Source organism: Mustela putorius, unplaced genomic scaffold (genome assembly GCF_011764305.1).
Source record: "Mustela putorius furo isolate JIRA1106 unplaced genomic scaffold, ASM1176430v1.1 tig00003899_pilon_pilon_pilon, whole genome shotgun sequence".
NCBI lineage: Eukaryota > Metazoa > Chordata > Mammalia > Carnivora > Mustelidae > Mustela > Mustela putorius.
The window spans coordinates 16,637,851-16,662,394 of record NW_025422048.1 but is presented as its reverse complement, the minus strand read 5'-3'; the positions used below and the strand labels follow the sequence as shown (position 1 = coordinate 16,662,394).

The 24,544-nt window shown below is 46.2% G+C and overlaps 1 protein-coding gene across 1 annotated transcript; it reads left to right on the top strand.

Moving 5' to 3' along the window:
• Positions 1 to 4,709: 4,709 nt before the first annotated feature.
• CCDC160 (coiled-coil domain containing 160) lies at positions 4,710 to 13,281 on the top strand. Its single transcript, XM_004778412.3, has 3 exons — positions 4,710 to 4,941; positions 6,047 to 6,104; positions 11,873 to 13,281. Exon 3 carries the CDS (start codon positions 11,897 to 11,899, stop codon positions 12,866 to 12,868), a length of 972 nt encoding a protein of 323 aa, XP_004778469.1. The 5' UTR covers positions 4,710 to 4,941; positions 6,047 to 6,104; positions 11,873 to 11,896; the 3' UTR covers positions 12,869 to 13,281.
• The last annotated feature ends 11,263 nt before the right edge of the window (positions 13,282 to 24,544 follow it).

The window sequence follows — 24,544 nt, the reverse complement described above, 5'->3', positions numbered from 1 at the left end:
CCCACCCAGCGTCCCCACTTTAAGCTCCAGGAAATCTGAATTATTTTGGATTTTCCAAACTGTTGTGTGCTTTCACACTTCTGTGCCTTTGTACATGCTATTCCCTCTGCTTTTATTTCTTTTGTCTGCCTGGAGGAGCACTAGTCATCTTTCCAGACCAGTTCAGTTGGTTCACCTTCTAAGAGGCTTAAGAATTCCTTGACTCAGGGGCACCAGGGTGGCTCAGTGGGTTAAGCATCTGCCTTCAGCTCAGGTCATGATCCCAGGGTCCCGGGATCGAGCCCCACATCGGGCTCCTTACTCAGCAGGGAGCCTGCTTCTCCCTCTCCCACCCACCTTACTTGTGTTCCCTCTCTCACTGTCTCGCTCTCTCTGTATGTGCCAAATAAATAAATAACATCTTAAAAAAAAAAAAAAAGAATTCCTTGTCTCAAACCCCTTTCCTATCTGATTGGCCACTGCTTCATTTGGGTCCATCCTAATTTTTTAAATAGATTTTATTCATTTGAGAGAAAGCATGAGAGAGAGAGAAGCAGGCTCCCCACTGAGCAGGGAGCACAATTCAGAGCTCAGTCCTAGGGACCCTGGGATCGTGACCTGAGCCAAAGGCAGACACTTAACTGACTGAGCCACCCAGGCGCCCTGAGCCCATCCTCATTTTGTAAGTACTTCCTTCTCTGCACTGATCACATTTGGTTATCTGAATACATCCAGCACACAGCCCAATTTTAGACACATTGAAGTGCACAGCAATCATTACTTGAATAAACAGGCATTGGGAGAAATTTAAGGAAAGGAAGAGAGAAATTAGGAGGATTCTCAATGCAAATCTTGTAGGGTTAGTTAAATAGGGATTTTAATTTTTACTGAAAGTCACACTGAGATCCTTTGGGGCACATGGGGGGCTCAGCTGGTTAAGTGTCCATCTTGATTTCGGCTCAGGTCATGATTCTGGGGTCGTGAGATGGAGTCCTGCATCAGGCTCCTCGTTGAGCACAGAGCCTGCTTAAGATTCTCTCTCCCACTCCCTCTGCCCCTCCCCTCATTCATTCTCTCTTTCTCTCTCTCTCACTAAGAAAAATTAAGAACCTTTGTAGAATCCTGAGCAAAGTGGTAACATGATCTAACTTAATGGTTTATAATCGTCTCTCTGGATGTGTGTAGAGAGTCGATGGTGGCTGTGTTGTAAGTTGAATTGTGTCCCTCCCAGAAAGAGAAGCTCAAATTCTTACCCTTCAGTACCTGTGAATGTGCCCTTATTAGAACTAGGGTTTCTGTGGATTTAATGAAGTTAGGGTGAGGTCATATTGGATTAAAGTGGGCCCTAATTCAATAATGGATGTTCTTATTTTCTTTTAATTTCTTTTTTAAAAAAATATTTTGTTTGTTTATTTGACGGAGATCACAAGTAAGCAGTGAGGCAGGCAAAGAGAGAGGGAAGCAGGCACCCTGCCGAGCAGAGAGTCTGATATGGGGCTCAATCCCAGGACCCTGGGATCATGACCTGAGCCAAAGGCAGAGACTTTAACCCACTGAGCCACCCAGGCACTCCCACGGATGTTGTTATAAGAGGAGGGGAATTTGGGCACACAGACACACAAAAAGAGAAGACAGTTATATGAAAACACACAGATACCCAGGGAGAACGCCATGTGCAGACAGAGGCAGAGACTGGCGTGATGTGTCTACAAGCCAAAGAAGGCCACAGATGGGTAGCAACAGCTAGAAGTTAGGGGAGAGAGAATGTCTCCCAGAGTGTCCGGATGGTATCATCCCTGTACACACCTTGATTTCAGTCTTCAGCCTCCAGCACGGTGAGAGAACGGGTCTGCTGTTTTAAGCCATCTAGGTTGTGACACTTTGATGCAGGAGCCATAGGAGGCTAATACAGTCAACAAAGGTAGAAGCAGCTGGAACAGTCTAGACAGGAGATGACAGGGTCCAGGATCAGGTGGTAATGGTGGAGATGGTGAGAAACCTCAGATTCTGGGTACATTATGAAGATAGAGCCAACAGAATCTGCCAATGTATAGGTCATGGGGTGTAAGCAACGTCGGCCAGTCTTCTCTGCCTGAATAATTTAAATACTTATCAACATACAATATACACCCATAAGTGTATATTTTTTCATTGCCTCAAATATCCCAGGTTTGAGGCTATTCAAACAAGGATCATTCATCAGGGAAGTGAAAAGAAGCTTATTTTGCTGCGTGATCAAAGGGTAAATCACATTATTTCTCTGGGTCTCAACATGCTACTTGGTAAAGCAAGAAAATTGAGCTCCATCCTATGACCGTATGATTCTATTATTACCAGACGCCTTGTTGCCTTGGTATTGATTAGTTTCCAGAGGATAGTAAACTGTTTTCTGACTTCCATATTTGAGAACCGATCTCCAAGTCTGCAGTAGCCTTGAGTACAGAACTCTCTGTCCTCTCTGTTGTTGATTTTCTGCCATTTGATACTTTGAGTACATAAAAAAAAGTGACCCACCATATTTAAAAATAGAAATACAGCAAGACCAAAGTAACCCTTTGTGCATTTTTTCAGGGATATGAGAGTGGAGTGGGGTTGCCTAAGGGGATTCTGGGAGTCCATCTGAAATAACGATTTGGAATTTTGAGTCTTGAGATTTCAGAATCCCCTTCCTAGAGCACACTCTAAGCTAGCACCATCTGTGTGCTTATATTTATATTTTTAGGAGGGTAATAAATTTATAAAAGAGGATGACCAGTACTAATCCTAATAGCAAACATTTATATAGGGGTTACTATGTGTCAGGCATCGCTCTAAAGGTTTTGAAAGTATGAATTCACTTAATCCTCACAACGCTCCTAGGAGCTAGGCACAATTATTATTTCCATTGTACAAACAAGGAAACTGAGGCACAGAGCTATTAAGATTCTTTTAGTGCATTAATAAGGGATCCTATGTCAAGCAAAAATAAGTAGAACCCTTTTAAAATAATTAAAACAGAAATGATAAATGCAAGGCAATGTAGAGACTTATATGGAGAAAAGAGGTTTTGTCAGAATCCCACAAACTACTTCTTACAGTGTCCGTAACAAAACACCCAGGACATTAGGCCTCTTCCGGCCTCAAACCCTTGTTGACACTGGTTCTCTGAGGAGGAAAAAGGAGACTGAGAACTAGGCCTCAGGGCTTCTGAATACAACTTCACCAGCTCCCAAACACCTGTTAGATCCAGTTCCTCAAGAAGTTTTGAAGTTTCGAAATGTAGCCTGGCATTGTTTCTTTCTTTCTTTTATAAAGATTTTATTTATCCAACAGAGATAAACACAGGGAGAGAGGGAACACAAGCAGGGGGAGTGGGAGAGGGAGAAGCAGGCTTCCCACTGAGCAAGGAGCCCGATGTGGGGCTGGATTCCAGGACACTGGGATCGATGTGGGGCTGGATTCCAGGACACTGGGATCGTGACCTGAGCTGAACGCAGCTGCCCTGCGGCTGAGCCACCCAGGCGCCCCCCGGCACAGTTTCTAAATCAGTCCGTTGCTGGGTCTGGAGAAATTTGACTGTCCCTTTTCCAACTGTGTTTAAACCTTTCACTTGAGATTTCAGAGCCAATGTTTCATTTCTAGAAAATAGGGAGGAGCCTTTCTAAAAGTCACAGGTTTTTAAAAAATTATTATTTATTTATTTATTCATGAAGGACAGACAGAGAGAAGGCAGAGGGAGAAGCAACCTCCCCACAACGCAGGGAGCCCTACGTGGGGCTCGATCTGAGATCCCGACCTGAGCTGAAGGCAGACTCTTAACCAACTGAACCACCCCGGCGCCCCTAAAAATCACAGTTATCACGATCTTGAACCCCCCAGTCCCGCTCTGTCCCAGGCCCCACAGCCTTTGCGGGGTCGATCGTTTGGTCAGGCCCAGCTGGGTCCACATGGGACCAGAGCCACAGTGTGTTATCAGTGTGTGTGACCAACTTAGTGATGGTAGAATCAGCAGCGGGCAACCGGGCTAATGCCAGTGTGAAAAGAACATTTGTTTATTCAACCAAATGCAGGGACTCGAGTCTCTAACATAATGAAGAACACAGGCTTGTTCCCCCCGCAGCCAAATGCCGGAAGTCGGGAGCAAACTTTGAAGCTAGAAGAGAGCAGTGGTGTAGGACTGAGGGCGCCCCAATAGATTTTCACGCTCAGATGGGTGAGCAGTGCTTTGGGGAAGTTCCTGAGCTATCAGAGAGACGCAAGCCCAGCCTCTCCCTTGGGGCACAACGAGGGACAATGCTCTCCCCCGACACGGGGCCTTAGAACCCTGGCCAGAGGCAGAAATTCCGGCCAGACCAAGGTGCAGAGGCGCAGGGGTGAGCGTGGGGGTGAGCGTGGGGGGTGGGCGGCAGGGTGCACTGCCACATTGTCAGGGACCCTGAAGCGCACCCAGGCCACTTTCCAGACCTAACCCTCTCCAAAGTCAGGCTGCGAAAGGGCAGGCCTGGGGATGAGCCCCGCGCCACGCCCTCCTCCCCGCACAGTCGCCCTGTCCAGGTGGCTTTGTGAGTCACCCAGACCCTCCGTAATAAGCCCGCGGTGGGTGGGGCGGCCTCGCACTTTCTCGCCCCTTCCCAGCCGGACTCAGCCCTCGGCCGATTGAGCTCCCGTCGCCGGCGGGCCGCCGCCGCCGCCCGCTGTGCCCGCCCCACCGGGCATGCTCAGAGCCCGGGCGGGCTCCGACTGGCGGCAGGCAGCGGCCGGCGCGCGGCGCGGGGCCCCGGCGCCCCGGTCCCTTTAAATCCGGCCGGCCGGTTGCTAGGCAACGGCGCGGCCCGCGCTGGCGCTGCACTGCAGAGGCTCTATCCCGCGCCGGCCGGGCCGGGTCGCGGTGGCCAGTGCCGAGCCCAGGGCTGCCGCCCGCCGGTGGTGGCTGGCTTCGGGGAAGAGGGGCCAGGGCCCGCCGGACCGCACCCACGTCTCCAGGTACGTCTGCGCGCGGGAGCGCCGGGGATCCCCCCGGGCTCCCCGCTGAGGGACCCCCGGGCCGAGACACCCGGTCCCCGCCCCAACCTCGGAAACACACACACACACACACACACCCCCGCCCGACTGCGGCTCTCTGCTCTCCTCTGAGCGCCTGGAGAGCTAGGGGAACAGGGTGTGGGAGTGGGGTGCGGAAGGAGTGGGGTCAGGCCTCGCCCGCTGTCCCTTCCACCTCGCCCAACTCCACCCGCCAGGGAGTAGGGACAGGGGAGGTGGGAGGGACCGCCCAGACCCGAGCCCCCTTCTCCCCACAGGAAGCAGCGATGGCAGGAGTTTGTTAACCATTTACGGAGAAAACCCCCAAACTATGCAGGCACAGATAGGGCTTTAGAGCAAGAATGTGACTTCCATACTAATAAAGTACTCAGCCTTTGGAATTAAGGTGACTCCGTATCTTTTCTGGTACGAGGAATAGTTTCACACTAATAACAAAGAATTGGAGGGTCAAAACCGTTTCCAGGGCCCAGTTTTCAACGGTGAGTTGCTTCACTCTCAGTATCTGCCAAACAATAGGGGAGACAATCTGTCCCGTGAAGTGAGCACTTGGCTCAAATGTTAGGACCCTGAGAGACTGAAGCAAAAAATCGAGATCACTTTCCTTTTTTACCGATTTCACAAATTAACTGGACTCTGGGGGAGGAAGGCAAGGCCTAGGCTCCAGCCTTCTGCTAACGTGGCTTTTGGCACACTCATTAATAACAAGCACGCTCCCTCGGCCACCAGCCGTGGCTCATTTGTTCAGTAGGTGCTAAAGGCTGGGAGGCTGGAAGACACCCTATGCAATACCTACCACCCTGATTCTTGTCCTGTTTGATATTTGCATTGCTTGGGGACGGAAGGCGTGGTGGCGTAACAGTTGGGCAAGTGGGTTGGCAAGTTAAAAAGAAAACTTGCTTCAAAGTGTCTGGCATCACATTTTAGATAGGCCACACGGCATTCTAAGTATATCACTTGTCATTTTAAGCTGCATCTCGGATATAAACACGGATTTGGGCATTCTGGTTAATTATATTTTCTAATTATGCTGTGGGGATTTTATTTTCAGTGCAAACTGGAGCAGGAGAACAGCGGCATCTGATAGAAGACCTTGGACGTCGGAGAGTGTAAGTACAGTTGTGCGGGCTGATAGCTTGTTACTGTTGGTGTTCAGAAGCCCAGAGCCTCACCCAACATCAAGTCTTCAGCCTCGTAACTAGATCGTTAATCTGCACTGTCGGTACACTCTCAAAAAATCCTCATGAAAATACAAAAGAGAAAGGGTCCTGGGGGCTTTAACTAAGCCAACAAACTTTGAGGGGAAAAAATAAAAGTCCTTTTTCTACCGTGTCCCCCGTAATACTATTGCATACACCAGTGGAGAAGTTATAAGGCTGTACAAAAACTTGGTTAGAATCACAGCATTATAGAATTTTTAGAAAGAATATCAAGACTCATACATTCAAGAGATATTTGTTGGTGGCTACTGTGTATAGAGAAACAGAGATGAGTAAGATGCCAGGAGATCACAATGTATCGGTGAAGTAGAAGTATGATGAAATGCTGTGGGAGAAGCCTGGGGGAAAAAAAATCAAGAGTGCAGAGTCATCCTTGCTAATCTTCAAACTGGTACTCCCAACTGTGATATTTCTAAGGAGTTCTTGGCGGCTCTGAAAAACACTGGGACATTTGGAAAGTTCTGGGCAAAGCAACTGGAGATAAAATGCAAATATCTTCAGTTGTGGAAAAGACTACCTTAAAATCACTTTGGTTTCGGAAATGTGGGGGCATCTGCCACCTTCGGGATTTGGGGTGGACTTTCCCCAAATTGGTATAAGATTTGAGTTTAGGGTCCTCACTGCTTGTTTTAATAGCACCTACATCCCCCTCTCCCCAGCTGACTCTTTCTGGGGTGTGATAACTTCCCGCTGGCAACTTTGGAGCACTTCTCTTTGGAGAAGTGTTGGGTGGTTTGGCTGGTTTCTGTTCCAAGGGAGGGGAAGGAAAATCTAAAAAAGAACAAAACCTGTTGTGTACAAGGGACTTTACAGTTGCTTCCGGTTAGGGTTTTATTCGTTTCTCTTAACCACCTGTGAAATGGGTATACATTGTCCCTATTTTATACCTGGAGAAACTGAGGCTCACAAAAGGTCATTTTCTCATTGTCCTAAAGTGTGGGAGTCAAGATATCTGCCACCCCTCAAGATTCTTTCACTATCATCTTCACACTCTGTTCCTTTCACGAGAACTTCCTTTTCCTTCATCCCCACAATTCTGCATGCTAACAACATCTTCCCCCACCCTGACTTCGGGCACTTCATTTGGGTCCTCATTTGGGTATTTAACATTTTTCTGTGAGCCAGTGATTCTCAAGAGGGTGGACAAAGTAGAAGTTCCCTTAGAGGGGCCAGAATTTTCTCCAATAAGGAGAGACGGTAATGATGGTAGTGCTTTGTGCCTGGGAACAGTGAAGGCAGAAAAAAAAGGCCGAGAACTACTGCTTTTAAGTGAGAACAGATCAGACAATTGAGCAAAGAAGCCAGACCAGTGACTTTCTTTGTAGCAGACTTTTTTTTTTTTTCCCCTTCTTCCTTATTTTGGCCAAGCAGTTTTTCTGAGGGTGGGAAGAACTGAAACCATCCAAGAATAATGGGGAAAAGTTCCCTGCACTAAGAAGGGCCCTTTGTCTTCCCCTTGCTGCCCCTGAGCTGTGACTATAAGCCACGCCTCTAGTCTAGGCTGGCTTGGGGGTGCTGAGGGCCCTGACAGCGGTTTGACCATCCCAGGTTGGAGAAGACCTTTTGCAACCGCCATTCTCAATTTATGAAGTTTGCGATGAAGCTCTCTGGTGGGGCGAGGGGGTGGGGGAAGCCTCTGGAGGTTTTCCAGAACTCTTTCCCAGTCCCTGCCTACCCCCGCCTGGAAGAATGATCGCATTTTGCAGACAGATGTAGATTTATGCAAAAGAGTTGGTCCTGAAAGTTTGAAATCAAATTCCAATGTAAATGAGATAAAGCAACGAAAAAAAAGTCTTTGATTTTTAGCTTAGCAAATTTCCCTAAAGCATGTGATTTTAAAAAAGGAATATTTTTGAAAACAAATAATTAGATTTCACATAGTTAACCACTTACCTACATTAATACGAGTCTATTCCCCAGGGCCCCCTACCTTGAAAATGGAAATGAGATGGTTTTGTGGGTTTCTCCTTTCACAGCAAATAGCTGTGCATTATTTTCTGGAGCTATTTGAGGGTAGCTGTGTATTCGCCTGAGATTTTTATGGAATGGTTTGTCTGAAGATCCATAATAAATGGTCATTCTTTGCTTAGCTCTCAACAATTCTTTTATGTGACATCACATTACATTATACATTTATTTGCAATTTCTTTTATCAGTGGTTCCCAAATTCTTAAATGAATATTTATAACCACTTCCTTGAGTCAGGCGATCCCTTACTCTCCACCCAAATGCCCTACTACTTTGCCACCAAAAAAGAAAGTCACCAGAGGATAAATGGTGATGTTTTCAGAGAGACACTAATTAGAACAATCAGGAGTCTATTATTAATTTATGTCAGGCACAAGGGAGTAGATGGAACCATATTACGGACACCCTTGTCTTAACAGTGCAGTCCCAAGGATTTCTGGGGGATTGCTGTCTTAGAGGACCATTAATGTTATTTTTTGCCATATGACTTCAGATTGTTTTCCTGTGTTCTGGCTTGTTTGTTTCTTGAAAGTTTTCATCTCTCTTGGATCTCCTTCCCTTACCCTTTAGTCCTTCAGTGGCCAGTATAGTGTTGGGTAGGTAGTTACAGTAATAAATGCTCACAACTGGTCCACTAAAAACACATGCTTATACTTTCAGTAATGGCTTCTGGTTGGATTTGCCCTGTGCTGCAACAAATTACCCAATCAAGTTTATTGAGAGCAAAATGGCTGCCCTGGCAGGGTAGAGGAGTGTCATTGTTTCAAAGCATATTCCTTGTCCTTGCCAGAGAATACTAATGTCATACTTGCTCTGCATAAAAAACAAACAGTGCAGTTTGGGAAGAGAAAATGAGACTGGCAGCTTTTACCCCCCAGTCTGGGCATTGCCATACTCTGTGACTAGATTTGGGAACAAGCCCTTGAAAAATAACTTGCCAATGAAAGAGGAAGAAGAGAAAGAGAAAAAGGAGGAAAGAGAAAGAAAGAAAGAAAGAAAGAAAAGAAAGAAAGGCAGCTCAGAGACCCCTTGACCCTGTCCTGTGTAAGCCATGAGAGGGAAATTCCAGAAGGCTTTTCAAACCTTTCTCTTTCTGTCCTTTGATATGTGACATGCAATTCTCCTTACCCTCCCCCCTTCATTTTTCCTCTCTCCTTTTGTGACCATTTAAAAAAAGTACCTAAGCTCTGAAAGTAGTGGGTTGTTTTCTTTCAGTTTGTGGAGTGAAACCAGCCAAAGAATAAAGAAAATTTTTAGAGCAAAACACTGACCTGGGAATCAGGGTCTCAGTTTTACCACTACAGGCTGTGTGGACTTGGTCAAGCCACCTGACTTCTCTAAGCCTCAGTTATAAAGTAAACGGACTCTCTCTCCCCAGTCCTTTGAAAAGCACTGACTGTATCAGGAAATGATACAGAGGCTCAAGGAAGAAAGGTAGTGAAATTGAAGAGAAAAAAATACATACATGTTTTTGCCAGAGATTTATGTGGGAAGGTTGGAGATAGAAGTCACTTTCTCAAGGTGCAAAATTATTAATGAAAAAAGTTTTCTTCTGTTTTAACCTTTCTCTGTACCCAGGTCTCGATCTCAGATTTCTCGTTATCACTGTCTCCAGGGATACGGTGGCCTCCCCTTACTTGTCCCCTGCAGACCCCCCTTCCCGATCAATCTCACTAGTGCCTTTAATCCAGAGTCAAGTACGAGGAATAGTAATCTGTCTCCCATGGCTGCCTGATTAGAAGCATTTGTATCTTTCACAGAATTGTCTGGTCAAACAGCGTATGCTAAAAAAGATGACTGGCAATTAGTTTCACTGTCTTCTCTCTTTCCTCTGTTCCTTTCTCTTCCCACCACCATGATAACTCCCAACCATTTGCATTCATATTTCTAAGAGACTAGAGAAACCAGGATTAGGATGATCTTCCCCTTTAAGGAAAGATAGAGCGTAGATGCTTCTGCGTGGTAATTTAGTAGAATAGTAAAAGGCAGGACTATTTCAAGAGAAAGGAGATGATGCTTCAATGGCAAACATAATACCATGAATTTAAAATCTCTGTTTATGAATGTGGTCTGGTTACCTAAACTTAAAACTTGGTTTATGGCTTTTGAACCAATCATTCTAACACCTTCACTGGATACCTGTGTCTTTCCCTTTCCCCAGAACCAAGTAGTTGCCAGTGGGGAATGTACCCTTGGGGATAACGAGGACCTTCCCTCTTTCTTGGGTGGGGTTAGGCATGTTCAGGACACACAGATAAGAAGTTTACTCTCTCACCATAGCAAGGGAAATCTAACGTCTAAACTACTTGTTGTTGAAAAACATCCTGGAGGGATAATATGCCAAAAAGTGGTTATCTCAGAGCCCTAGAATTATGAGGGTGATTCCTTTTTTTGTGTGTGTGTGTGTGTTTTTCCCTATTTTCCCAAATTCTAAAAAGAGCTTCCGCTACTACTAGAAACTTTATATTATATGAAATGTTATATAAATATGTGTTATACATTAAATGATATTATAACATTATAATCTTTAATAGTAGTAAAGAAAATATTACTTTAAAAAAGAAACACAGCAATTGCCATTCTCTGTTGCCCAGATAAAATCGTATTTATGTGCATGGGAAAAATAGATGCAGGCCTACTTTGATTTTTCTCAGCGGCGATGCTACAAATACATTGCAGCAAATGAATGTATAAGCTGAATAAAGCAACCCCCTCCTTTTTCTCCCCCTTTGGCAAGCGCTGCAGTTGCTAGTTTGGTGGTTTCAAGTGTCAGCGGCCTTTCAGTGTGTGCTTGGGTCCCGCTTTCTCCCTGCTCCAGGGAGTAGTTATACTCGATCAGATATTTCCGTATGCTAGGAAAGCCGGGTGTCATGGATTCTCTTTGAATAGGGAAGATTCCTTTTGGAACAAATAAATATCCTCTAATTTTTAGAAACTTGGAAAGTCGGTTGTGATTTGCTATGGTATGTTTCCACCTGAAAACTACGCTTGGAGTCAGTATTTCAAGAACACATTCGACGGCATTAATATTTTCATTCATTGGCATTCGGCTCTCATCACGAAATTGCTGTCAAAATGGATAGAATTCTGTACACTTGGCAGTCTTGTCTAAAAGCAAAGCCTAAGACTGGAATAGCAGGAATTTGCAGGTCAAGACAGAAGGGCATTTGGCAGAGTTACTCAGAAGGAAGTCTGCATGGTATACTTTACCAAAAGCAGCTCACATTGCATTAAGCCCTGATGTTTTAGTCACTTTAAAGAATGACTAAATAGTCTAATGCGAAAGAACTAGAAAAAAAAAAAATCAAGTGCCTTGGAAGCACAGGTATTCGCCTACTATTAATATGATGAAGCTGTTAATTTACAATCACTTTGATTCTGGAGAAGCAGTTCATTTTTGTGTGTACGGTTGCTTTCCCATACAAATACCTTCTCTACAGTAAATAGCCCCAAGTGTCCACTGATTGGTTACACCGCGTAGCAATGGAGAATCTGAGCGCCGGAAGTGTCCGTGAAACTTAACTGGTGTTCATTTCGTAAAAGAGGGACCAGAAGCTCTCTCTGTGAGTTAGAGAGCGACCTACCTCAGCTGCAGGTTCTTTCACCCGTGAACCACCCCAAGTAGCTCTCCCCATGACACCAGCCACCAGTGTAAAGAGTGTGCCTTGATTTTAAATTTTGTCTTTCAGGAATTGGACGACGTACCTGGAGAAATGGACGCTAGAAGAAAACACTGGAAGGAGAATATGTTTGCTCCTTTTTTTAGTGCACAGGATATTCTAGATGAGGCTTCTCAGCCTGAATCATCTTCTGAACAAATGACTTTAGATAAGGCCAATAGAATAGAAGGAATTTTTAATTTGTCTAGTAGAAAGTTTCAAGAAGAAAATAAATTTAAGAGGAAAGAATGTATTTCTCAACTAAACGAAAAAGAACAAGAACCAAATTTGAGAGAAAGAAAGATAAACCTTTCAAAGAATGAAGCAGACACCAATTCTGTCTCCTGTGACTCATCTAATTTGGATGTGGTCACCGAAGAAAGCTTTAATAGCACAGAAGACCGTTCTACCTGGAGTACAAAGGAATTACCAATCCTACCACGACCAGACATAAAGAAGAAATTTACCGAAGGAATGTCTCCCAAACTTCGCCTGAATCTTTTGAATGAAGAACTGGAAGAACTTAACATGAAATGCAGGAAAATAGAAGAGGAATTTGAAAATGCCGAAAAAGAACTTTTGAACTCCAAGAAAGAAGTCCCCGCAAAACCCCTCAAGTTCCAGGAAACAGGGGGAGAAACTTCAAAGAAAGACTGGGAGCTTCAAGCTTTAAGAAATGACCTCTCCGAAAAAGCGACAAATGTCCAGAACCTAACCGAAGAGCTCCAGCAAGCCAAAGAACTCATCCACAGGCTGAGCCTAGAGAACCGAGATTTGAAAGAGGCCGTTAGGAAACTCAAGCGACAGACCGAGATCGGAAACGCACTCCTGAAGGAAGAGATGAAGCTGTACTATGAGCTAGAGATGGAAAAGATCCGCGGGGAGCTGGACACCATCAAGAATGAGCTGAGAGCTGAGAAGACCCTGCAGGCCAGAAACAACAGGGCCCTAGAGTTGCTTAGGAAACACTTCGCTTCTGTGACGTCATCAAGTACCCTGGACAGCTTGACGGAGGATTTTTTTTAAAACTCAAAAAAATTAAAAAAAAAGCCTTTCATGAGGCAAATCATGGAGCCAAATCAGTGTTTCTTGTGCTTTCTTTGTGTGCTACTTAAAATGTGGGCGGTGGGAGGTAGTTGTTCATTTGGGCGGAATCGGGCTATCCGTGAAAGTGTGTAAGCCTTACTTTCATAGCTTCTGTTTTTCTCTTTCTCATGACGGTATTACGAGAGTCCAAATGGAAATGAAGCTTCAGAAATCTCTTTTTTATATATATCTACTTCACTCAAAGATATGTAGTGACTCACCAAATCATTTACGAATACAAATCAACAGCCATTTTGTGATCTTGTGAGCAATATGTCCTTGGCACGTGAATATTCCTCCATCTGTGTTGGTTGATGTTAACAATAAAAATCTTGTTTGTGTGTATAAGCATAGCATGCGTCTCTGGGTCTTATAGCTGCCTGTTCAGACTCAATGGGACCCTAAAAATGTATCTGCTTTCTTTGAGATTCAACCTTAATTAGCCACATATAAACATCTCCGGAAAAAAATGCAGCTTCCCCGCCCCCTGCTGTTTTCCCCATGCTTTCTCCCTTGGCCACGGTTCCCATAGACTGCGAGACGACTTAAGGGACACGGCTGTGACCTTTGCCAGAGCCCTGATTTTGTCCGCAATAGCGTCTGCATTTTCTCATGTTGGCCAGCAAGGGGCGTTGTTGACACAGTTCTTCCCAAATTCCACCAGGGAAAACAGCTTCCTGCCTGGTTTATGTCACCAGCTGGCCCCGACTGGCGTGAAAGGTATAAGATGTCACCTAGGTAAGCCGTTGGCCAGCTGGCTTGGCTTGTCTGGGAATCCGGTCCTGTCAGGGGCCCGGGCAATGACAATTTTGTACTTGCAGAGAATACAAATGTCCTGCTTCGGTCCTTTGGTAGAGATGTTTGGCCCATTGAGTCTGTGCATTTGTCTGTCTCAACCATCAAGACCTCTCGTAATAGTTCTGTTTGCATGGTATTTTTAAGTCCAATGAGTCAAATGTCCTAAAGCTACAATTGTAAGGCCTTAGGTGTCTTCCCTAATGGGAAATCCCCAAACCGGGAGTCCAGACACTTGAGTTCTAGGACCTGTTTTGCCATTAAACTAGCTAATTAACCTTCCAGGCCTAAAATTCCTCATCTGTAAAACGAGGGAGTGCATCTATCATCCAAATTCTGTTCCATTCTGATGTTCTCAGTGGTTTGATTTGCTGGTCAACTGTACCTGTGAAGTAGAATTCCTATGGTATTGGATGCATTTGGTTCCAATACTTGGGGGAACTTCTTTGCAGACTCCTCCCCCTTCAAAGGAAATATACACAGGCTCTTTTTTTTTTTTTTTGTAGTTTGAACACCCCCAAATACCATGTCAATAATAAATCAGGAGAGGAAACAAATGAGGTCATTTGTTCTCATTTCTCTTGTTTCCTTTATTCCCTAAGGTCAGGGAAGGCATTGAAGGGAGGCCGATTATGCTGACATACAGGCTGAGCAGGGTGTTTCTGGCCTGGGGAGATCAGACTAAATCGGAAGATAGTAATCCTTGGTGCCTTCTGGCTGGGCCCTGATAGCCTAACCTGGGTGCTGGCAGCCTGCGGAAAAGGGAAGATGGCCTTCAGGTTTCTGGTGGTCCCTGGCTTCCCACCAAGCATCTAGGCACAAAAGCAAACTAGGAACAATGTGCCTGTTTGGCTCTCTTCCTCATCGTCCCCTTCAAAGTTAGCCCTTTGTCCTTGCCCCAGAAAGACTCTCCATCCCTGACTGCTAGTGTACAGAGCCGCTTACATGTTTAAAATATTGCACAAATTGTGTTAAGCCACTAGGCTCAATTTTCTGAGTAGACGACAATTTTTAAAAAGGAGTCTTTGCTCCAGGAGAATTTCCATCAACCAACTACACATCTAAAGTCTTCAGTGACAAGCTGGTTTATATTGCATGAGTGTGTATGTGTGTTATGTGTGCTTAGGGGGCAGGGAAGGAGTGTGTCTAGAAAAGATAAGTGCATGGCTTAGCCCATCTCTGAGAGGGGATGTGTTTTTTGGATGGAGCTAGAACACAGATTCTTTTTTCTTCAAAGATTTATTTATTTTAGAGGCAGGGAGGGGCAGAGGGAGAGGGAGAGAAACTTAAGCAGATTCTGTGCTAAGTTAGGGCCCCACACGGGCCTCAATCTCATGACCCTGAGATCACAGCCTGAACCGACACCAAGGGTGGGGTGCCTAACCACCTTTGCAACCCGGGCACTGCTAGAACACAGATTCTTGGTGAGACAGCCTGGGCTGCTGAGCCCCAGTAAGGCCTGCCCTACAGAAAAACCCTATGAAAATCATAGGTCCAGATACTGACCAGGGAGAGATATACAATCACCAGGTCCAGAGGGCCAAGGAGAAATGGAAGCAACATTCACAGAACCAACAGTTTGGAGCTGGGAAGAGGTCACATCTTTTGATGCTTTTTTTTTTTTTTTAGTTCTTATTTTTTTAAAAGGATTTTAAGTCATCTCTACACACAACATGGGGCTCAAACTTACAACCCTGAGACCAAGAGTCACATGCTGTACTGACTGAGCCAGCCAGGCACCCCTACCCCCCATTGCTTTTATTTTTTAAAGCAGGGCTATGACAAGCTGGGAGAAAACTGGGCAGTTACTGTTCTTCATGGGCAGATGTGAACAGCACTGGGTTGACATGGCCTAAAGAGGCAGACTCAAGGCAGACACAAATACTCTGTCCTATCGTTGCCATAATCACATTTGTTATATTAGGTGGCCCCCAACTCTGATTAGAATATATTGTCACTGATGCCTGGGTGTCACAGTCAGTTAAGTGTCTGACTCTTGGTTTTGGCTCAGATTGTGATCCTCAGGGGCATGGGATCGAGCCCTGCATGGGGCTCTGCACTTGGCACGAAATCTGCTTGGGATCCTTCTCTCTCTGTCTCCCTCTGTCATTCTCTCTCAAATAAATAAATATTTTCTTTTTTTTTAAAGAATATATTGTCACTGAACCTTCTAATATATCAAATGGGAACTGTGGAAGTGGTTTTTTGTTTGTTTGTTTGTTTTTTGTGGGACTAGCAATCAGGCCACTCATCCCTTTAATCTGTTGGATTAAATATTTGAAATCAGCAATGCAGTTGCAAACCATTCCCTACCAACTCCCAATTCCTTCCTTACTAAGAAGCATGGGCTGTCACAGGGCCCTAGGATTATCTGTTCCACCTTGGGTTCACAGTCCAGTTCTAAAAACATTTGCTAAGCACTTACTACCATCATTCATCACTTCTGAAACCTACTTTTCCCCCCCTTTTTCAACATTTTGACATCCCTGAATTTGGGACATGTCTTCAAATCAATGGCATATTGTAATATAATTGTCAGTTTTTAAGAATCTTTCTTAGTGGTTCATAAAATGATGGTGTATCTTACAATCAGTAAGGTTTTAGGATTGATGAAATATGGCATGTGCTAGGCTGGGGAGAGCAGGATAAAAGGATTTATGACTAAGACAGGTCTCTGACCTCAAGGACCTTACTGATGCAACTAAGTAAAACAGTGCGGTAAGCCCTATCCTAGCGGTGCTGGCAGAAAGTTCCATTGGGAGCACAGAGGAGGATCAACGAATTCTGCCTGTGGGGCCGGGAAGGACTTCATAAAGGAGGTGACATTTGAGCTGGGCCTTGAAGGATAAGAAGGATTTTTTCAGGCAAAGCATAGGGGCTGGAGCCGGGGCACTTCTGAAATGTGTATGTGGAAGATCTATTTGGTGCCCAAGAGGACTCCTATCAGTGATGAACAAGAACACAGGGACGAAGCATGTTGAGTGTTTAAGTCCCTTCCGAGGTTCTACTCCGGAGACTGTGATTCCACCTGTTGTGTTCATTTGCAGATAGACTGGAGAGCACAGGTCTCATGATAGAAAGGCCAGGTTCCAGATTAACAAACAGCAGGAAAAAATTTTGCTGGTGCCACTGTCCCTTGGCCGCCATCATTTTTGTTTTGGAAACAAAAGACCTAAGAGGCTTTGGTCATGACACCCAGCTAAGTGCACCATGAGTGGTCAGGTTTCAGAGATGCGTGAAAGAGAAACCCCACACTGCTCCTTTCTCCGAGGACCCAGTAGGGCGCAGAGGTTAAGTGCACAGACTTTGCTCATCCGCTTACTAGCCATGTGACCTTGGGCAAGTTGCATATTCCCTTGTAACTCAGTTTCCTCATTTTGTAGGATGGGGTTTATAAATAGTATTGTTGAGAGGATAACTGGAGATCACATACAGTGAGTGGGCATCACCCTTGTTGGTATCATCTTTGCCATTGTGTAAGTGACAAGGGGAAATTGACCAGGTCTATGTGTCTCCTCCTAGCTATTACTCTAGCCAAACTTTTCACACTTATTGTCCTTCCAGTTGTGTTCTCTGGAGAGAATATGGTAAACTCGCCACCGTACGTGCATCGATGATGTGTGATGTGTCTGAGAAGGTGCGATAAGTTGCAGAGATGCTATTTCTATTTTATTTGTATATGAAGTCTTAAAGCCAAAGTGTTGAATCTGTCGTGATGGACATTCTGGCCTCAGGACAGACCCTGTAAAGGGAATTTTCTTGGGTCAGAGCCTACCCAATCCCCCCTTCAATCAGGCTGCTGTAAGAATACCAGAAGGGGGGAGAAAACCCTGCTCTAGTGCTCCAGTGGGAAAAAGCTCATCTAGGAAAAGGGAATGAAGACAAGAAAGCCTATTATAGTATTTTCCATTTCCCGTTGGCACAGGGAGCCACGCAGCTGGGGCCCCACTACAACAGCTGCTCAGATAAGAATAAGTCATTGTCTTCCTCTTTGTACCCATAAGACACTGACGCTGCAGTCCCCCTTGTATTGTAGGTGCGCCCTCCTTTCCATACGGAGCATTGAGGTGGCGTCTCCGTGGTGTGGTGGCCAGAGCAGTGTCTGGCTCTGTCTCTTCTCCTCTCACCATTAATCCCACCCTGTCTTCTGATGATTGTTACATTTCAGTGGGCTCAGATTGACATTCTCCCAGGAGAACAGGTTTATACCTGGGTCTCTGAGGTATCCTTAAAGCATCTTTTTTTTTTTTTTCCTTTCAGCCCATTCCTACTGACTCCACAACAGTTGTTGCCGTGTATATTCTCAGACCACAGTGAGAGACACACCTGAGAGATTCACTAGTACCCTAGGCTGCAGCGGGGCTGTGGGTTAAAGCCGAGCTACAAAACTCTGTTACATGTCATATACTTCCACGTGTGTCGTCTTATGCGATCTGCTCAAACCTTGATCATCAGATGAGGAAACCGAGGCTCAGAGATATTAAATGATCTATTCAATATCACTGACAGTAAGTGGTAGGTCCAGAATCCAAGCCCAGACTGTCCAACTCCACATATGATGCTTCCATCATATCGGGCCATCTTTCATGTTAAAACATGAACCAAAGACTCAATCACTGTAGAGGTTATTTAACTTTCTCAAAGACAAACTGGCTTATTATGGCAATCTGAACTCAATCTGAGTCAGCCATTTCATAAATAGCTGAGATGAACAGTCAAGATGTCTGCCATGATTGGAAAAGACCATAAAGTGTCCATGTCTTCTGATGACGGGTTATTAGGTTTCCCTAAAGGACACAGCGTCCTCTTCTTAAAGATTTTACTTCCTTTTTTTTTAAGATTATATTTCATTAATTCTTTTACATAATCTCTACCCCCCATGTGGAGCTCAAACCCATGACCCTGAGATCAGGAGTTCATGTTCCACTGGCTGAGCCAGCCGGGTGCCCCTTTAAAGATTTTATTTTGGGAGCACCTGGGTGTCTCAGTCAGTTAAGTAGCCACCTCTTGGTTTTAGCTCAGGTCATGATGTTAGGGTCCTGGAATGGAGCCCCACATCAGGCTCTGTGCTCAGCAGGGAGTCTGCTTCAGGATTCTCTCTCTCTGTCCCTCCCCCACCACTCACCCTCTAAAATAAATAAATATTTAAAAATTTTTTATTTTTAAGTAATCTCTACACCCAACGTGGGGCTCAAACTCACACCCCCAAGGTCAAGAGTCACATGTTCCACTGACTGAGTCAGCCAGAAGCCCTAGCATCCTCTTCTTGTAGCGATGAAATTAACTGTGATAGTAATGTAAATAAAAACAATTGAAATGTGAAGACCAATTGATAGCTTTCTAAAGCAAGCTCCAGCACCAATGGAACCAAATTAATAAACGAGCAGGACTCCTTGGTCAATATTCACTGTCACTTTGGGGTCAGATATTTTTTCTTTTTTCTTTTTTTTTATTTTTTTTTAAAGATTTTATTTATTTATTTGACAGAGAGAGATCACAAGCAGGCAGAGAGAGAGGAGGAAACAGGCTCCCCGCTGAGCAGAGAGCCCGATGCGGGGCTCGATCCCAGAACCCTGGGACCATGACCTGAGCCAAAGGCAGAGGCTTTAACCCACTGAGCCACCCAGGCGCCCCCAGATTTTTTTTCTTATAATTCAAAATTATTCATTGTTTTTCAGTCAATACTTCTTTTTCCCTTGGAATCTTTGGCCCCTAAAGTTTTCACTGAAAGTTGACTCTTTTTTTTTCTTTTTTTTTAGAGAGAAAGAGTGGAAGCAAGCTGGGGGGCAGAGGGAGAGGGAAAAAGAGAATCTTGGGCTCGATCTCATGCCCTTGAGATCAAGACAGGAGCCAAAATCTGGAGTTGGATGCTTAATTGACCGAGCCACCCAGGAGCCCTGAAATCTGACTACTTTTTAAGAAAAAAAAAAAAAAAAGTGCTGCGGGCCCCCTTGCTTGTTAAATATGTTTGATGATTTATATGTTTATTTCATTGATGCCCTGGAAAGTTTCTCAAAGTTACCATAAATAAATCATATTCTGTTCACTCATAACTGAAACAATAGTTGAAAAAACAAGTTCAGGATCTCTTTAGTAAAATATCTTCAATAACAAGATAAAACATTTTCTTTGGATTTAAAATTTACTCAAGATCTTACAAAAGAGTATCTCCCCTTCATATCACGGAGTAGGAGAAGATCTGGAGAGCTGCTTCTGGCGTTCATAAATGTGGGTTATGTTAGCCAAGAGCCTGGAGGCCGTTTCTGGTTTTGAGGTAATCAACCTTTTAAAATGCATAATATACTTTTATGTGGTTTTAATGAGTACAAAAAATATATTTGCATGTAGTATAAGGACTTTGCCCCCATAAAACATGATTTATCTGAAATCTTTTCCTTTGGGTATATATTAGGGCAGCTTAAAAAGAAAGTACTGAGAACAAAGTTCCTCTGCATGGACCAGGGGAGAGCGGCGTCCTACAAACAACAGAAAATGTGGAGTTTGCCTGGTTGGGTTCACTGGTAGATGTCAGTGAGATGGAGTCTGGGGTGCTGGAAGGTTATCAGGGGTCAACACCTGTGAAGGCAAAGGAGCCGAAGCAGGGTTGAGCAGAGGGAGAAGTCCGGTCGCCACACCAATCTGACCAAGCCTTGACAACCCCAGGCAGGGAGCTCTGGAGTCTTGTTCATCAGTGACCTGTGTAGGGCGGACATGGCTGGGCCTTCATAGCCCAGCCTCGCTCGGTCACCAGAAGGGAGCCACGTCCGGAAGGGTGTAACTTGGGACAGAGGGACTCTCTGCATATATGGCAGACCCTGAAGGAACCCTCAGCTGGAGACCATCCACAGACCTCGCTCCTCTCTGTTGGGCCGCAAGGCCCTCCTTGAGGGAGACCTGGGTGGTGCATTTTGTGGCCCGCCACAGTCGTTCCCTTGCACCTGTCCTCCTGGGTTCCTATGGGCCTCTCTTCCCGAGGAACACAACTCACAACTCCCTCCTCAGCAGCTGGTCTTGGGCTGCTGTGGGAACACCACACCTCCTGCCTTCACCGTGCATCCCAGCCAGCTCTCACCCCTAGCTACCACCCTCTGCTGGACTCAGCAGACCCCCCCACCCCGGGGAGACAGAACCCTTGGTCATTAACGCCCTTCTCAGCCTGGCGCTGCTGTGCCTGCCCACCTCCGGTCACCATTGGCAAGGGAATATTGATAGGCCCAAGAGGCAACATGTTTCCACACGCATTTCTCCAGATCTCCGTGGTAAAACCACAGCCCTACCTCCTCCTGATAATCATCAATTATCCCTGCCCAATCAGGGAGCTCTCGTCTGGCCGGCTGGTCCCTGGACACAAGGAGCCCAAAGTGCCCCCGAGTAACCGCTGAAGCTTATAGTTCAGTGGGATTCTCGCTGTGCCCCTAGAGAAGGTGTGCCCCCTTTGGAGACCAGATCCTGTAGTCCTCTGGAGGTGCAAGATGGTCAGCACAAAGTCCCTGCGTTAGTCAGGATTCACCCAGAGAAGAACCATTAAGAGATTATATTTTTAGGGGCACCCGGGTGCCTCAGTCAGTTAAGTGTCTTACTCTTGGTTTCAGCTCAGATGGTGACCTCAGGGTCATGAGATCAAGCCCCACGTCAGGCTCCACACTCTGTACCGGGTCTGATAGGGATCCTCTCTCCCTCTCTCTGCCCTTCCCCTTTGTGCTGTCTTTCTCCCTCTAAAACAAACAAATAAATCTTTAAAAAAAGAGAGAGCAGCGCACCTGGGTGGCTCAGTGGGTTAAGCCTCTGCCTTTGGCTCAGGTCATGATCCCAGGGTCCTGGGATCGAGCCCCACATCGGGCTCTCTGCTCAGCAGGGAGCCTGCTTCCCCTACCTCTCTGCCTGCCTCTCTGTCTACTTGTGATCTCTCTCTGTGTGTCAAATAAAATCTTTAAAAAAGAGAGATTTTAGCTCTCATCTATATGATATACATCTATCTCTTATCTGTCCATCTAGCTATGTATCTCCATATCAATAGACATCTAGAGATTTCACTTTACTCACTTGTGGGAGCCAGGTAAACAGCCTCTAAAGCCCTCCCATTTAATGCTGGTGCTTGAAGTCTGCAGTGCAGTCAGGAGGGGATGGTGTCACGTGGCAAAGAACAAGGACAAACTAGAACCCGGAAGCATGAACCAGAAGCCAGCAAGAGTTTGAAGTCGAGTCTGTTATCAGTCCCTCATTGTCTCCAGCTTCCATACCATGGCTATCCTGCGGGAGAAGCTGGTGCAATTTGTTCATCATGGCACACACGTGTGCACATGCATGTGCACACACACACACACACACACACACAAGGGGCCCTGGTCCAGAAGTCTTAGAACGAGTATAGCAGCAGCTGCAGCCTGGCTGTTGCCACTCTCCAGGGAGATGGGCTGGTGGGTAAGTGACACTGGAGGTGGGCCACCACTCCTCGTGGTGCCCCTGCACTCACAACTGCCGACACAGGAATGAGATGGTAGGCACCTGCTTTAGCGTGGCCCACCAAACCCACCACCCATCTCACAGGCAAAGGGATGGGGGAAATGCCTTTCAGTCTTGGCAAGTTGTCACATGACACACACACACCCCAAACCCTCTTCCCTCCCCACCCCCCGTCCCTTGCAGGGTCATGGAACCATGCAGTAATTGGAACCACTCCTGTCTCCCAACATTGATTCCCAGACTCCCCAGTCTTGTCATTGAGAACTTGGTGCTGTACTCAGTTCTTTGATTTGCTGTGTGTACCATGTCCTGGCCAATGGCGCCCTGTTCTCACCAAGGATGGCTTCCCTCAGCTGGCTATCTCACTGCTTTATCAGACAAGGGGCTTCTGAAGAGTGTGGTATGCAGTACAGCAATGGGTCCCATGGTCCGGGGCCCACTCTGGTACCCCCTTACTGGAAGGCTGGTAATTTGGGCCTGACACAGTGTTATAGGGGACCCCATGCGAGGGGATTGAATATTCCCTAATTCCTAAGTGCCGGTTGGGGCCTGGCAAGCTGGAAAGCTAACCCCATCCTGGAAATCTGTATCTATTCCTGTGAGATGGATAGAAGGGGCATGGCATCCTGGATAGAAGGAGCATGAAGAAGTCGTGGCCAGTAGGTTTCCTCCAGGAATGGTGCCAGGTCAGGGGCCCCATGATGGGCCCTGCATTTGGCAGGTTGAACGTTCTGCAGAGGCAAGAGCTAGATTGGCCTTGGTAACTGGCAGTCCATGCTTCTGGGCCGTGGGTAGCCTCCATCTCTGCCACTGTGTACACTCTGTCCATGTGCCCTTCACGCCATCACTGGGGTAGCCAGTAACAAAGACTGATGTCAACTGCCCAGGTCATTTTTCCTACTTGGCTGTCCAGGGTCTTCTCTGAGCTGCATGCCCCGTGGTGGGTGTTAACATGTGATTCCAAATCATGACGCTTGGCGCCCACTCTCACCGGTCCACACACCGGCCTCTGCCTCAGCAATCCTTGTTCCCACTCTTTCAGTCTTTTTCCTTTTTGTTTTTTTTTAAGATTTTATTTATTTATTTGACAGAGAGAGATCACAAGTAGGCAGAGAGACAGGCAGAGAGAGAGGAGGAAGCAGGCTCCCCACCGAGCAGAGATCCCGATGCGGGGCTCAATCCCAGGACCCCAGGATCATGACCCGAGCCGAAGGCACCATCATTCATGTCCCCCACTCTCCAAAGGAGGTTAAATTCAGCCGCTGTCTGCTCTTGACTTACCCTGACCCAACTCAGCCATAAACCAAGCTTTTTGCTCCCCATTCAGTTGATCTGATGGGGTCCACAGGGCTGGAGGCATGAGTTGAAGGACGTGCACAGTCCAACAGAGGGGCGTGCCATGGCCACCCGAGCTACCTGACCTTGCAGTCTCCCTGTGCCTTTACGATCGCTTCCCTTTCACCTCTCAATGGTTTGTTGCCAGGCCCACCGGACCTTATGACAGTTACTTGGTGTCCCATGGTCAGGTGTTTCCTCTTTCTCAGGGCCCAACAGCATATCGGAAGTTGTTTATTTTTTTCTGTGGAGAGGAGGGGCAGAGGCAAAGGGAGAGAGAGAATCTCCAGCAGGTTCCATGGGTCTCGATCTCACAACCCTGAGATCATGGCCTGAGCCTGAGTCCGGCGCTTCCCCAACTGAGCCACCGGGGCTCAGAAGCTGTTCTTTTTTTTTTTTTTTTTAAAGGCCTGTGATTCCCTTCTGCAGAAGATAAGGTCCTTTTCCAGAACCCCAAGGGCCTGCATCTTTCCCCGCCACTAATACCTACCTACAATACCATAGACGTGCCAGATTGTATGGTCCCAGAGGCAGGACAGCTTGCATGGCCACCTGCCCTGGCTGCAGAGCCCTTTACTGCTCTGGGCCCCTGTTACAGCTGGGAGCCTTCCTTGTCACCTGGTATAAGGGACAAAGTAGACTTCTCAGGTGTGGGACACACTGTGTCTAGAACCCAGAGAGGCCCACTGGGTGTCTCAATTCACTGTCCATGGCAAGAGTTGCAAGGCTCAAGCTGTCTTGAGGGCTTGTGGAGGGAACGCCCTAGCAGAGCCACGACCACCGGACCTCTAAAGATTGTATCGATTTGATAAACCTCTGAACCTCTGTGGGCTTCATCTCCCATCCTCAGGAGTGCATGTGTCTTACCGGGAGGGGACACATGAGCCACCTCTCGCTCTTCCGGTCTGATCAACAAAATGCTGTCAATGTAATAGGCTAATAGGATGTTCTGCTGGATGTCCAGAGGATTCTAATCTCTTCAGACTAAATTATGACAGAGGGCAGGAGAGCTAATATGGCCCT